Here is a 14,770-nt window from a genome sequence, read left to right as displayed (position 1 = left end):
GCTCATTTTAAAAGGGAAGGCATAATAAGGTAAGCAAGACTAAAATGTCCTGCCATATCCGATGCGCCGTACCTGCCATGATGTTACTCTTCTAGAATGGGAAACCGCTGGGCTATAACAAGATGTACCTACCTACTATGGCTATTGACCTTATACTGCCCTATTATATGCCTGCTACTCTTTTAATCTTATGAATTATTAGATATATATAGATATATATTCTACTTGCGCTATTATCTAATAGTATATTTACTCCTGCTACTTGAAGCATTTATAACTATATAGTTTAATAATATAAGGTAGTTTATACTATTATCTGCCTGTTGCTTCTATTAAGGTCCTGAACTTATCTAGGTAATTTCCCCTTAAAGGCTTTATAGCCTCCCCACTTGGACCAGATGGTAGAATAACTTTCAGAACGCCAGCATTAACGCTCTTGTTAACGCATGCGTTGAAACAATCGCGGTAGTCGGAGTACTCAAGGCCGATGAACTCGAAAGCACCTTTGACGAGGTTTTTTGCCATGCTTCTTCGCGTCTTCTTGGTTTAGAATGACCGGTTTGTCGACGCCAGTGTAGCCTTTCTAGGACTGGCGATATTTGTCTTAAGCTTCCTTCAGCTTCTCGGCCGTCCAAGCCACCCAACCACCACCACTGGGTTGGGTACATGTCCCTTTCCTTGCGGCATACCGTCTGTTGCTTGCGTCCGTCTGAGACAGATGCGCGGTCGTCCTGACCGAGATGAAGCGACGTGGAGAGACAAGGGAGGTGGTGTAGTGAGTCGTAGGTGTGATAGTACCTAGGAAGAAGAAAGTTGTGCCAGAAGGAACGTGAGCAGAGATTGAAATAAACAAACAACTAGGGAAAAGTTTGCAAACAAAGGAAATTCCAAGCGAGTGTGAGCACCTTTCCATCTGGTGCAGGTTCTCCATCCCCATCACCAGTACCTACCTACCTACCTACCTACCTACCTACCTACAGCAGCTTCGTCGTCAAGGCCACAGCAGCAGCAGCAGCAGCGTCAGAGGTATTATTAGCAGGGCTTCGCTTGGGCCAATATGAACGCTTGAGCGGGTATCAGTATTTTCAACGCCATATCCCTCTAGGCGATCAGTTCCTGCAATGCCACATTAAACGCTATAGGAATTACAGCCAGAGGACGAATAGTCTTACTGAGACCACCTATAAAGACGTCAAGAGTCATCTCCTCACCGGCACCGGCGACCTTCTCTATCTCGACAAGGCGATCGTACAGATGCTGGCTAAGAAAGAACGAGACTACAAGCAGATTGCAGCGCGGCAGGAGATGCGACTTCGCCAACGCTTTGTCGGCAGAGGCTGGCTTGGGCCCTTGCTAACGCAAGTGGTAAACAACCCTTCCTGGAGGCGGCCATACTGTAACCGCCCTTCTCTCGCTCTCGACGCATATACATGACCTTGTTATACATTGCCCAATGATCCTCTTCCATCGCTCCATGCATCACTTAGTGTTGATAATGATACAAGGTTTTCATGAACCGGCCGATGGGTAGGTAATTTAGCAACGTTGTACATGGGGCTTTGACTGGAGCACCAGTTCTAAAGCAGTACTCCTCCGACATATGCAGGGTGGCAATCGCTTCTCCCTTCTATAACTCTTGCCGTCGTCGTCGGATCCGGCACTGCGCGAAGAGTCAAAGGAAAGCTACAGTGGCATCGCTATCTTTGGTACAAATCATAATTTGCCAGCTCCCCGCAAAATATACACTCCTCGCACCGACAGCACGCCATGGAACATGGACAGATTAAAGAAGCTGGGCAGATTACTCCCCAGTCTTCCTCACAGATTGTGCGATCCGGTGTCTAAATGGATAGTCACCTGCAACAATTCGCGCTGCAGCGGAATGCTCTAGCACGTTTTTGCGCACGTCGCTCTTCGTCCATCGTCGCATCAATTTGGTGGCTATCGGCGAGAAGGGCTGTCAGGGACTCACAGTCTTCTCCACTAGGAACAGAAGCTTGCTGAATATAAGCAGGTCTGACTCTTGCAGTTTGGTTATCTTCCTTGCAGTGAACTGGAGCTTGTCACATATCAGCAACCGTAGATGTTGACTGTTGCCTCTGCATGGCAGTAGAGACTGGGTGGCCAGAGGCTCTGCCTTATTGACTGGAACATCTGATCGTACCATAGTCTTAGAGACTGACCGTGGGCGCCAAGCATGATAATGACTTAAATGGTCCACAACAATCAGTGCAAAGTAGTTGGTTTCCGCAATCGAGCGAAGGTCCTCCCGTGCCTGAACGCCCATAAATGCTCGCAAACATAACAAACGATGCATGGCAGCGGTAGTTGTAATTGTGAAACATCTCCCATAATGCATGGTTACGCGGTTGCCACCAAGCATTTTCTGCTATTGTGAATCTCTTCTCGCGGAATAGCCGTCAATATGGGAAAGCATTAAAGTACAACGCTTACGGGAGCATTTCTCTATCTTGCCGGGAGTCATATGATGACCATCTGACACTCCATGACACAAGGGACAACAGGATCCTTGGGTCGTCGTATCTGAGTCTTATGATGATGATCTAGCTAAGCTCTGCTCTAGCGCATCCACCGGGAAGGTATATACATCGGAGGTGATGTTATGTCACCTGACAAGTCACAACCGCCATGCTGAAAATTAGGTGTTCCCCTGGATATAAATAGGCAAGACGCCTCCATTCTCCTTAGCCTATCTTTCTCATTAAAAGTACAACGCCTATGGGAGCATTTCTCTGCCTTGCTGGGAGTTACAACCGCCATATTGAAAAAATTAGGGCTGCAGGGTGGATAATACGCCTTAGAGAAGCAATGCCTAACATGCTAATTAATTGCCTATAGAGAGTTTCCCTTGCGTCTTAATATATATACTATATTTACTAACCTTTTACTTATTATATGCCTTCTTATTCTATCTTCTAAATTATTTATTATATAAATAAATATATATTCTACTTGTTTTACTATCTAATAGTATATTTACTCTCGCTACTTAAAGCAAGCCACACTGCATAGGTATATATAAAGAGCGCTGCTTTACAGAACCTAACGAATGGCTGAACCTCTGTTATATAAAGGATGTATTAGGGATAATGAAACTTGCTGGATAAACATTACTTAACCCTAAATCAAGGGCTGGATACTACAGTATAAGGAGAGCTAAATATCCTTTAACCTCCTCGCCTTATGCTAACGCCCCGTCACCCTCTACACACGTTCCATTATTAAAGCAGCCGCATTAATAGCCCTCCTTAAAGAGCAACTTAAGCATAACGGCAGTTTCACACACTTGGTCAACAAGCAACCACCGGTCTTGGACGTAGGAAATCCAGCAGACCTGGCCGAGTTTAATCTCTATCCATCTGACTTTAATAGTGCAGTATTGGGGGTTATATCCATGATAATATAGCCTATGCTATTATACCACACATGGCTTTTATATTTACCCTAAGTTCCTGTTATCCCTTATGCTGTGGGGTAAGCCTCGCCGGCGGCAGGAGCTTAGACAGGGACCTCGTTATCGGCAGGCTTGTCAGGACCCTCGTTATCGTCGTCGTCGTCGTCTTTCTCGCCTTCTTCCTTCTTCCAGCGCGTGTGTATTTTGGCGTGGACGTTGGCATTGATGTGATCATAGACACAACTGCTGCTGTGTGTCTAGGGAAATGCGTTCTGGGGCGTTTTTTCAGCACGCTTTCTTTATCAGTCACGATAACGTCAGGCATAGGAATCTCAAGCGGCTGCTGAGAGCTGTCTAGTTGGTCACAAAGCCAGTTAAAGCCCTCCTGGCATTTGTTGCCTATCAGCCCGAAGGCAAAATTGGCCATAGATCGCTGGTCTGTAATGCCTGTAACCTAGAATAAACACATCTTATAAACCTATTAGTCTTGTATAAGAAACAAGCATGGTGGTATATTCTACTCGCTGGCCAACATGCAGCCGCAGTGTAATCGCCTCAAGACGTGAACGCGTAACCGCCCAGCTTCGCGTACATAGACTGAAAGTCCAGCTCGGGGTGCTCCTCCAACATGTCGGCCGTCATTCGAGCCGATTTCATATTCCCCCATGCCGCCATGTATCTCAGTGTGCGAATCGTCCAGAGGCGGAGATCCGGGTTTATTGACGCGCCCGCGGCTGTAAACAACGCCGGGAGAAGGATACCGCATTTCAGTGTCTGAACGCTGGAAAATGGGATGCTGTTGTTGGGGTGAATGCCGGGTATGATGAACTGGGGCACCGAGGCAATGACTTGCTCTGCGAAGTGCTCCGTGCGGCTCAGTGATTCTTCACGAGCGCGGGCGTATTCGTCTGAACCGTCGTCTTCCAAGTTCTCCTGGATGTAGGACTGGAGCTGTAGGTGCATAATCCGTATAGTGTTACGGACCTGCGTTGTATAATGATCCTTGTAAAGATCCAAGTATTCCCCCCCAAATATGAGAGACCGATGGGCTAGGTCCACTTCCGAGGCCATGACCCGCCTTGACTGCCATCTTGGGGACGATGCCTCCTCAATCTCGCGGTAGGCATCATGCAGGCGGTTAGCCCCGGCGACGATCTGACGTTTGGACAGCTTTCCTTCGGCAATGTCAACCCGGAAGTTGATCGTTTGCTGATTCATCTTGGAGATCTGCCACTTGAGATCGTCCTTGGCGTGGAACATTTCGAGTCTGCGACCAAGTTCGACAACTCCTTCTGGTATTCGATGACCCAGAATGAGACAACTTATCAGGAGAGTTGTGAAGAGCTTGTTTGCAAGTGTTCTGCTCACTCGACTCCTCGTCATGTCATTGTACCCGCGAGCTTTGATGAGCGCTAGGGCGCCGTTGAGATGCGCCAGCCAAGGCGTCGCGGCCTTGAGGTCGCGGCCAACAATCTTCTCATAGAGATCGAGAAGCAGAATTGACTGCAGTGTAGAGTCGGCACTGGCAAGTTCCGGCTCTGAAAGAGCCGCGTTGATGCGCCGTAGAGCAATGGTATATTGTTGAGCCGCCAGTCGGAAGAGCACTTGGGATGCGTCATGATATCGATTTGCTGCATAAGCGAGACTGGCCGCGTCCACACTGGCCGATAAGTGATCGTCCGGCTTCGCCTTTTCGTACAATAAAGGCAAGATGTCGAAGCTGCTGGACAGGCCAAACACATAGTGCTCAAAAAAGGAGTGGCGAGCATCATGACGAGCACAGTAATGCCACGGCTGGTGAAGCTGGGGCGGAAGGCTGCTGGCATTGGGCAGGATGACATGGTCCAGGGTGCCAAACTGCAGAGACACCGTCGTTGCCTTGGCAGCCAGCATCTTGCGCTCAACACTGCGCGTCTGGTCGCGGAAGACGAGGTCGTTTGAGTCCCGGTAGCCGAAGCACGAGATGCCGGCCCGGAGACACTGGCCGCACCCGTCCTTGCGGAGGTCGCACTATGAGCATATGTCAGACGGGGCGAGTTGAACTTGTACTTTGTGTCGTACCTTGAGTTTCCGCCTTCGGCACGGCAAACAGTCTTTTGAGGGCCCCCTGTAGACCATTTTGAAGTTACTCCGAGTGCTATCCCAGATATCACGAACAAGATGCCAGATGAATATGCCCTCGGCAGCCAATGAATGACAGATCGGGATGCAAAAGTACCAAGTAAAGTGATCAACGCGCTAAACGGCGACGAAAGCCTCTCCGCTTTTTCATGAGCTTTGTCGAAGAAAGAAGCTTCATGGTCGAATCTTGAAGCTCGGGACTCTGCAGATGTTGGTGGTTGGCATCTCGGAGTTAAAGTCATTGTCGCTTCGCCTCTAGACAAGAGACCCGACAACAGCCAATGGGTACGTACTCCGTAGTTGCCGGGACTAGGCCGACAAGGGCTAGCGTTCCGGAGCCCAGATCGGTGGATCTCGCACCTTCCCCAGAAGGCGCAGCGCGAGTTTGTACCTTTGGACCTTCAGTTTATTACGGTACACACAGCAAACAGACTCCCAACCTGAACAATGTGAGGTCTGTCGCATCTTTTCTTCTCATCTCCGTCGTCTGCCAAAATTCTGATCACATCTAGTATAGTGTACCTACTCAGCGGCAACATGCTCGTTGCTTAATATTCTCAGGAACCGTCGCAGCAAAACCCCCCGACTCTCCACAGAACCCTGTGGTCCATGTGGCCCCCTTGCAGAGTCCCCCAAAACGGCGACTGAGGCGATCCACGATGACTTCACCAAGTTACCGGATCGGTGTGGATTGCATGGCGAAGAGCGAAGTCTCGGCCTTGCGCCTACTCGCGCAGATTCTAAATCCGAGCCTCAATCATTTATATAGAGGCCTCTGAGACGGAGTCTGTCGCAACAACGACGACGAACAGCAACAGCACCCACCATCTCACCATACAAACGCAATCTCATCTACAACTAGCAAAGCCTGTCTACAATGGTGTTCCAGTACAAGCGCATTCTCCTCGTTGGCGCCACGGCCGGCATTGGAGCTGCTCTGGCAGACAAGTTCATCGAGGAGGGAGGATCCAAGGTGATTGCCGTCGGCCGTCGCCAGGACCGTCTCGACGCCTTTGTTGCCAAGCACGGCGCAGAGAGAGCCAGCGCCATCCGCTTCGACGTCACCGACAGAGCTGGCCTTGATGCCTTTGTTAACAAGTGAGTGGTGAAATACTAGCTTCCTTCTTCATATCACGTAAATTCAAGACGCTGATTTTTGTCGCTGCAGGGTCGTCCAGACATACCCCGACCTGGACTGTGTCTTTCTCAACTCAGGCACCCAGAGCCAACTGAAGCTCACTCAATCGGAAGAACTCGATCTCGACGCTATCCACCGCGACTTTGAGGTCAACTATACTTCCATCGTGAACCTTGCCCTCAAATTCCTGCCTCACCTGAAGAAGAAGGATTATCCCACCGCCATGATCGTCACAGGCTCCACGCTCGCCGTCGTCCCCGCATTTGCCATGCCGTCGTACAGCGCCTCCAAAGCGGCGCTCAAGGCCTTTTTCGAATCTCTTCGACAGCAATACCAGGGTGTCTCGAAGATCAAGTTTATCGAGATTCTGCCTCCCGCTGTTCAAAGTAAGCAACCCCAGTGGCTTTCTGTCCTAGGCGACTTCTGTCAGAGTCCATGGCAACTGACGTTACTTTTTCAAAACTAGCTGAGCTCCACGATTACATGGGACTTGAGCGCGGCAGAGCTCTAGGCATGCCCCTTGCTGAGTTCACCGAGAAGGCGTACGCCGGGCTTGTGCAAGGTAAGGAGGAGATTATCATCGGACAACTTGCTGGATGTTCGGAGGAGGACACGCACGCCTTTTTGGCAAGGAGGGCCGAACTGTTTGACGCCATTTCTAAGCAACTGATGGTTCATTTTAAACCCTAAGGGGGGGAGACTGAAGAGGCTATCAACATTTCTCAGATCAGGCCCATACAAGCTGGGCGACTTTCCGAACCGTCAATTATGAGAGACTCAAATTTGGCAGAGCCGTAGCTCGGCAGTTCTAAAAAGTGTGGACATACATACACAAAGCCAACAAGCCCTCGTTTGCCACTCCAGCAAATAACATAAACGGGGTATAATCCAGAAAAATAAAACACAATGCAATCTCTTCCTCATGTCGTCCGTATCTCATTTTTTTTTCGTCTCTTTGTTTGGTTCCAAGTCTTCTTCAATCCAGCATCCAAACGTGCACCCTCAAACACCTCTAAACATTCTAACAATGAGGAACCACATGGCTCCCAAGAACTTGAAGCTACTCAAAGCGGCAACACTCCACAGGACGACGGCCATGTAAATGTTGGACCGCTCCGTCTGCTGCGCCTCCTGATCCTGCGCCGTACCGGGCGTAATTCTTTCTAGACCGGCTGAACTCAGGACCACGGCGGCGAGGGCAAAGTTGGTAATCATCCAGATGAGCACGACGCCGGTACGGACACCACGGTAGTAGTCCATCTGCTTCTCCTGCAGATCCGCCGGCGTAGGGTCCCTCTTGACCTCCTTGAACTTGGCGCTGAACAGCGCAACCTCCCGCTGGTACTGCGCGTTCAGGTCGCCCTCGTCGGGGAGATCGGTTTTGCCCTGGCCGTCCTTGGTGTTGACGGACGGCAGCTTCTCGACCTTGTCGTCACCCTTGGTACCCCAGGACACGTCGTGGGTGTTGCAAAAGGCGTAGACGTTGAGAACGTTGGTAAACGTAGGCGTCAGGAGCATGTACTGGAGAAAGGACGTAATCATGTGCCACGGGTCGAACATGAGGAGGGACGCAATGAGCCAGATGCCATACGTCGACATGACGGAAACGATGAGCGTGTAGAAGACCTGGTTCTTGAACAGCTGGCTAATGTTGAATCCGTCGCCGTCGTTGAGATCCGCAATGATGGCCTTGACTGCGATGAAGATGGCTGCAAACATCAGGTAGCTGCATGAAGGGTTAGAGGGAAGCTGCGTAAAATAAAAAGGAGAAGAGGCTCTTACATCATGATAATTGCCCAGAACCAGACCATGGCCGAGTACAGCTTGCCGGAACCCGCCGGCCGATTGCCCAAGGACAGCACAAAGCAGGTGATGAGGATGACGCCGTAGAGCCATTCGAAAACAACGCCCAATATCTCACCGGTTTTACCCAGCAGATCATCCGAGCCAAGACTGGTCGTCAGAATCTTGAATACCAAAAAGAAGTTGCCAATGGCAAACCACGCAAAAATCATGTTGACGGTGTTGAACACAAATTCGATGAAGAAGGCCATCTTTCGGAAAAAGGAATGGTCGGAGCGGAAGAAGTCGTGAAAGTGAGCAATGGCATAGATGGCGGCGAAGAAGGAACCGTTGAGCCAACGACGCCGCTGGAGAACCAACTCCGTGACCGTGTCGGGCACGTCGGTCTCTCCGGTGGCAGACTTGACGTACTGCAGGATCCAGTGGCAGTTGCGCTTGGTGACGAGCTCGAAGCAGAGGATACGATCCTCGGCCAGGTACATGTTGGACTCGAAGAGACCGGCCTTGCCACCGCCATGTAGGGTTTCACCAAGGAAGTACTTTTCAAGAGGGCCCTGGCCGTTCTTGTCGTTTTGCAGAGCAACATATCGATAGGCCGAGAAGGCACCGGGCAAGACGGAAATGAAGCCAAAGGCCGATTCCAGGGGCTTGTCGAGAATGTTGCTCATCTTGTACTCAAAGTTCTGCGTAGCAACGAGCGGGTTGATGAGGTTCTTGCCGCCCGTGCCCAGCATGGCCTTGATTTCACCACAGGCGCCTCCGCACATGGGCTCCAGGTCGAACGCTTTCCAGAGGTGATAGATGGAGCTGCCACCAGGCCTCGTACCAGCGTCAATGAGGACGCAAATGTTGGGGTCCAGCACGCGGCCAAACGCCTGGAAGAACCATCTGTGAGAGTTAATCTTCTTGGCGTTCTTCTCCTTGAGACAGAAGAGCAGCTGCACGGGCTGTCTGCGATGGACGAGCGAGACGACGTCCTTGTTGAGCTGCAGGTGAGTCTGGGTGGTGTACTCGTAGATGTGGGCAGTCACGTCTTTTCCGTTGACCTGCTGCTTGGCGATGCCCTCCTGGTAGACTCCGAGACCGGCCAAAACGGCCCTCGTTCGGGGGTTGATCTTGGCACGACCGTCGCTGACAATGCAGACGACAATCTTCTTCCAGGCGTCCTTGCCCCACGTCTTGCTGTTGGGGCGGTTACACATGTATTCAATGTTCTTGAAGACACCGACCATGGTCCGCGCAAACAGCACGTCGTCCTCGTTGTACATTGTGACGACGATGAAGAGCTCGGTGTGGCGCGGCTTGCTGAAGAGCTTTTGGCGCAGGGTGAAGTTCTCGTCGTAAAAGTCCTTGGGGTCACAGGTCGCGGCCGAGTATCGCATGTGCGTGAACTCGTCACGTTCGCCGTGGGGGTTTTCGCGCAGCAAGACGGGTGGCACCGGACAATCGAGCACTAGGTTACCGCGGTACAGGAGCACCTGCTTCACCGTCTTCCACCTCTTGATGCCGCCAGTCGGCGTGACAGGCCGGGTCTCTTCAACCTGGTTGAGGGGGAGGTCGGTATTCTGGTGGGAGAGCATCGGTCGCCTATCGTCATAGTCGTAGTTTTGCTGGTCATAGCCCGGTTGGTCGTAGCCCGGCTGGTCGTACGCTTGGTGCTGGTCGTAGCCTTGGCCGTCGTGGGGCTGAGGCTCATATGGAGCGTTGTAGTACGCATCGTGATGGGCTTCTGGGTTTATTGAGTAGTCCGACGGGTGCTGGCTGTTGTAGGACAGCGTGTCGACGGAGTGCTGGGAGTCCGCAGTCAGACACGGAGCATCTCCAATGGCTCTGTTTCAAGTTCCCTCAACACTTACCGCGGGGTTGATGTGTAGCTGATCACTGGGACTGGCCAGCCGGCCAATATTGGGCATCGGGGCATTCTGAGGGTGGTGGCCGTACGGATTGTCGTCGAGTTGGTATCCCTGCTGAAGCGGATGGCCAGGCGACGGAGTCCTGTACGGGTTACCCCGGGGATCCATCTGGTAGTCGTCCTCGTGACTGTAGTCTGCCGGTAACAGGATGCGTTAGGATGCGGTGAAGAGACTCAAGAGAAGCTCGGAAGGCAGAGGCAGGAGGAGGAGATCATGGAAGGAAGATGGTTGGAGACGAGGCGCAACACGGCGCGCGACGGGTCTATCTGTATGCGCGCGAGGGTAGCACGCCGCAACTCAGGGAAACGTGGGGAGAGATGCTAGCCGAGAGGGTCGGCCATCGACATGCTGAAGATGTCGCGACAGGGAGCGACGACGTCGCAAGGACGATGTGGGCATAAGTGGGTGTTCGAGATTAGGCGAGCAGGGGGCCTTGGGATGCCAAGGGTCGTCCGAGGGGGGAGGGAACGGGAGATGACAAGCAACATACCTAGGCGATTATACGACATGGTCGGTGATAGTACTAGTATGCGTACTCAAACTGGTAAGGACGGCGGGACAAGGTAAGGTGATTGAGGGCGGTTGGTTGGTCGAGAGACGTCGACAATGATATGCAGCAGTGCTCTCTTGTACCGAGTCTGTACTCGACTCTTCGCGCCGAGAAACGGGATTCAAGGGCGCAACTTTGGATTCGCCAGCGTCTCTGTTCCCTCCACGTTCCCGCTGGTGGCGCGTGGAATGGACGACAACAGCGTGTGTTTCTGCTTCTGCTTCTGCTCCTGCTTCTGGGTTACGGCAGCCAAAGGACCGCCAGTAGTAAGTGCCGCCAAAGAGATGGATCGTTATGCGGCGCAGCAGCAGTCGTCAGATGCGGGAGAGAAGAGCAGAGCGCGACAGACACGACACGCGGGCGGCCTGTGCACACCCTGAAGTGGTTCACAGATGGGCGATCAAGCACTGCTGGTGAGGATGCTCGCCAATGGCGGCGTGTTGGATCATGCAAGGTACCGAGATGTATTACCGGAATGTTTGGCTTTGTTTCTCGCGACTTTTTCCTCCCGACGGATACTCGTAAACACTCCGCAGACGTGAGGCTGTGGTTCTGTTCCTGTTCCTGGCGCAGAGGCGCTGCCGAGATCCTCTCCTCCTATTACCTGATATCAGCGCTCTTGAGCGGAAAAAGAAACAGCAGCAGAAGCAGCCAAATCAAACGGCATGAGGAAAAAAAGGACGAGGAGCGGGGAGAAAAAGATCAAACGATGGTTTCAGAGTTGATGAAGTAGCAGTTTCAGTGAGGCTTCGGAGACCAGGCCCGTGGGCCAAAGCTCGAGCAAAACTCGTCCCCCCCCCCTGGCCCCTCGTTCCAGATGACCCTTGGACCAGCTGTCGGTTTCAGAGGCGCTAGTTGGGGGGTTATCCAGCGCCTTAGCGCACCAGGGCAGCCCCTGTAGCACCTGTACTAGCACCCGACCTGTAGGGGCTTTTGGGGGGGAGGCAGAATCCAGGGCCGCGGCGGGATTCTACTGGCTGGCGGCGTCCCACCAAGGGCTTTGATTGATTGGGTCATTGCCTTGGCGACGGGAGGCATGACGTCGATAACGAGGTGGACGAGGGCACATGGACAGAGGAGGATTTAACGGAGAGAGGGGGGGGAACACGACTTCAGGGGAAGATGCCGTGTAGCCACTGAGCTGTTCTTGCACAGCTTCATCTGGCCAAATCTTGTCTTGCCACCTCAACTATGACTATTACAAGAGCAGTCACGCAGTCTGATCTCTCTCTCTCTCTGCTCCCAAGCCGATACAAAGGTACATGTATCCCAACACCCACCAACACCAACACCAGACGAATACTAAGCCGCGCTACTTACTAGGTAGTCACGATCGTCCCCCGTGCGCGCGGCATCTCAGCTCCATGCAGAACCACCACGGCGTCGTCAGCAGCAAAAGAGACTGGTACTACCTCACACCGTCTCTCTCTCTCTCTCTCTCTCTCTCTCTCTCTCTCTCTGTTCATATACTATCTCTGATTGACTCCTGATCAACTCGACTCTCACTCGGCAGCAGAACCTTGGCATTTCTTGGCTGACGATGTACTACCCACGGTGATCCCTCCGCAGCAACATGTACGTGTACAGCACATACAAACAAGTCACCAAAAAATAGATGTCGCCGTTGAAGCAGACGCCACACGCCATTGCATAGTACATACTGTACTCGAGTCTTGACAGACTATTCCAGACCACGAATCAGAAATCGACGGTATCCTCTACGAGGAAGCGGGCTCAGCCTCGTCCAACCTTGTTCGCCACTGTCCAATCACGGGCTCTGGTGGCGGCGGAGCTGAGCGATCCAGAGCTCCAAGCCTCTGCCATGGCGCGGCCTCGTCGTCACGAGCTGACGATGCGTTCTCTTGGTGATTGCTAGATCACGCCCTATCTTATAGCAGATGCCTTGTTCTGTTGTCAAGATCTGGAGATCTCCACGGGTACAGCATCATCTTGTGAGTCTTGCAGTTGTTGGTACATGTATTACAAACCTCCTCGGACTCGTGAGCTGCAACGTGCCGCCAGGATCCATGTGCATGCATGTACATGTACATGTACTAGATATGTATGTGCCTGCATGCACATTCCTCGTACAACTTGCCAATGGACGAGCTGATGCTCCAATCAAACAACGCATCCCATCCCTTGACCAGGCACCAACTGTCCGTCTCACTGCGTCTGCCTCTTCAGCCTCACTCTAGGCCCAACGCTTCCTGTCTCTATCCTCAATGCGGGGCAACGAAAACTGCCTTGCAGGACGTCCATCAGCCGCATCTCCAGGTACGGTGGGATACCCAACTCCGCCAGCCCAAATATTTGCCATTCAGTCTCTATCAATTTCTTCTCTCTCTTTTATAGTAATACTAGTCAGTTGTCAGATCCCACCTTGTGAGAGGAAACTGGCATCTGCCTGGTTGGCTTAGCTAAGGCTATGGCTCGATGGTCGAAACATGCGACAGACAATTCTCATAGGCATCTCATACCTACCTAGGTATCACAGCTCAAGCGGCCATGGACGCCTGGATCCCACCCTGGAGAGCGTACCTAAGTATGCATCCTATCTGGCGCAGTCATAGATATGACGAAATGAGCTTGATTACTTAGTGTCCATATCCTCTATTTCCCTCCCTAGGGACTAGGTATATAGTAAAGTTATAATAACCTATAGGTATTTTTAAGTATAGTATAGCATGCTAGCTTATAGGCAGGGCTTAGGTATAAAAATAGGCGCATTAATAACTAGCGCTTAATTTAAGCGCCTAAATTAGGCACTTAATATTATTTAAGTAGTAAATAGGCTATATATATAAGTAATGCTTAATAAGTATATTTATTTTAAGTAGCTTATTTATTTAAAAAAATAAAAATTTATAAATAAAAAAGTTATATAAATTATTATAATAAATTATTATAAAATATATTTTTATAAAAAAAATAATTATAAATATTATATATTATATTTTAAAGCTTTTATTATTAGCTTTTTAAAATACCTTAATAAATATAATTATTATTAAATACTATTTTATTATAAAAAATATTTTATATATATTTTTTAATATAAGTAGCTAAAGTAATAAGCTATTAATAAAGTTTATAATTAAAAACTTAAGCTTATTAAAATATTAAAAGTTATAAACTTAAGTTAAAGTAAATAAAAACTTATAAAAATATAACTTTTATTTTTATTATTTTTATTTTTATTATAAAAAAAATTTATTTTTTAATTTTTTAAAAAAAATAAAAATAATATATAATTAAGCTTATTAATATTTTATATTATAAAAGTTTTTTACTTTATTAAGTTTATAAGCTAAAAAAGTATAATAAAATAAAGATTTAAAGTTTTTAAAATATATAAATAGCTTAATACCTTTTTTAATTTAAAAAGCTATATATTATATAGCCTTTTAATTTACTAATTAAAATAATTCTTATATTTAAAAAAGGGAAGTTATTATTAATAATCCTTATACTTAAAAAAATAAATATTATATTATTTTTAAATTATTTTTATATTTAAATAAAAGTAATTATAATAGTAAATTTAATAATAAATACTTTAACCTCTTTTAAAAAAAATACTACTTAATTATATAATAAGAAAATCCTAAGCTATTTAACTTAAATAAATATATTATAAAATATAAAAAAAGTAAAATTAAAATTAATAAATAGTTTTATTTTTATAATAAGTTATAATAATTAGCCTTAAATATAAAAATAAAAGATTTAATAATTATATTTTTATTAAAAAAGTTATAGTAAATTTAATTTACTTATTAAATATATTTTAAATAATAAATAGTGACCGGTCAGTCTAGTCGTCTAAT

At 48.7% G+C, this 14,770-nt stretch overlaps 4 protein-coding genes across 4 annotated transcripts; 1 reads left to right on the top strand and 3 right to left on the bottom strand.

The window, feature by feature from the left end:
* Positions 1-271: 271 nt before the first annotated feature.
* TRIREDRAFT_112274 (uncharacterized protein) lies at positions 272-2,359 on the bottom strand (the record flags this gene model as incomplete). Its single annotated transcript, XM_006969589.1, has 5 exons — positions 272-277; positions 690-798; positions 979-1,064; positions 1,173-1,181; positions 1,973-2,359. 5 exons carry the CDS (start codon positions 2,357-2,359, stop codon positions 272-274), a joined length of 597 nt encoding a protein of 198 aa, XP_006969651.1.
* A 1,611-nt stretch (positions 2,360-3,970) lies between these two features.
* On the bottom strand, positions 3,971-5,533 carry TRIREDRAFT_70414 (uncharacterized protein; the record flags this gene model as incomplete). Its single annotated transcript, XM_006969588.1, has 3 exons — positions 3,971-5,209; positions 5,255-5,425; positions 5,477-5,533. 3 exons carry the CDS (start codon positions 5,531-5,533, stop codon positions 3,971-3,973), a joined length of 1,467 nt encoding a protein of 488 aa, XP_006969650.1.
* Positions 5,534-6,413: 880 nt separating this feature from the next.
* On the top strand, positions 6,414-7,364 carry TRIREDRAFT_70429 (uncharacterized protein; the record flags this gene model as incomplete). Its single annotated transcript, XM_006969607.1, has 3 exons — positions 6,414-6,634; positions 6,705-7,060; positions 7,141-7,364. 3 exons carry the CDS (start codon positions 6,414-6,416, stop codon positions 7,362-7,364), a joined length of 801 nt encoding a protein of 266 aa, XP_006969669.1.
* A 312-nt stretch (positions 7,365-7,676) lies between these two features.
* On the bottom strand, positions 7,677-10,498 carry TRIREDRAFT_112271 (glycosyltransferase family 2, chitin synthase; the record flags this gene model as incomplete). The annotated part of the gene is made up of 3 exons (XM_006969587.1): positions 7,677-8,400; positions 8,457-10,234; positions 10,334-10,498. The coding sequence occupies 3 exons, from the start codon at positions 10,496-10,498 to the stop codon at positions 7,677-7,679; spliced, it is 2,667 nt and encodes an 888-aa protein (XP_006969649.1).
* Positions 10,499-14,770: the final 4,272 nt, after the last annotated feature.

This window comes from Trichoderma reesei, assembly GCF_000167675.1.
Source record: "Trichoderma reesei QM6a unplaced genomic scaffold TRIREscaffold_36, whole genome shotgun sequence".
Lineage (NCBI taxonomy): Eukaryota > Fungi > Ascomycota > Sordariomycetes > Hypocreales > Hypocreaceae > Trichoderma > Trichoderma reesei.
The sequence above is the reverse complement of the archived record's forward strand: the minus strand, read 5'-3'. Positions and strand labels throughout refer to the sequence as shown.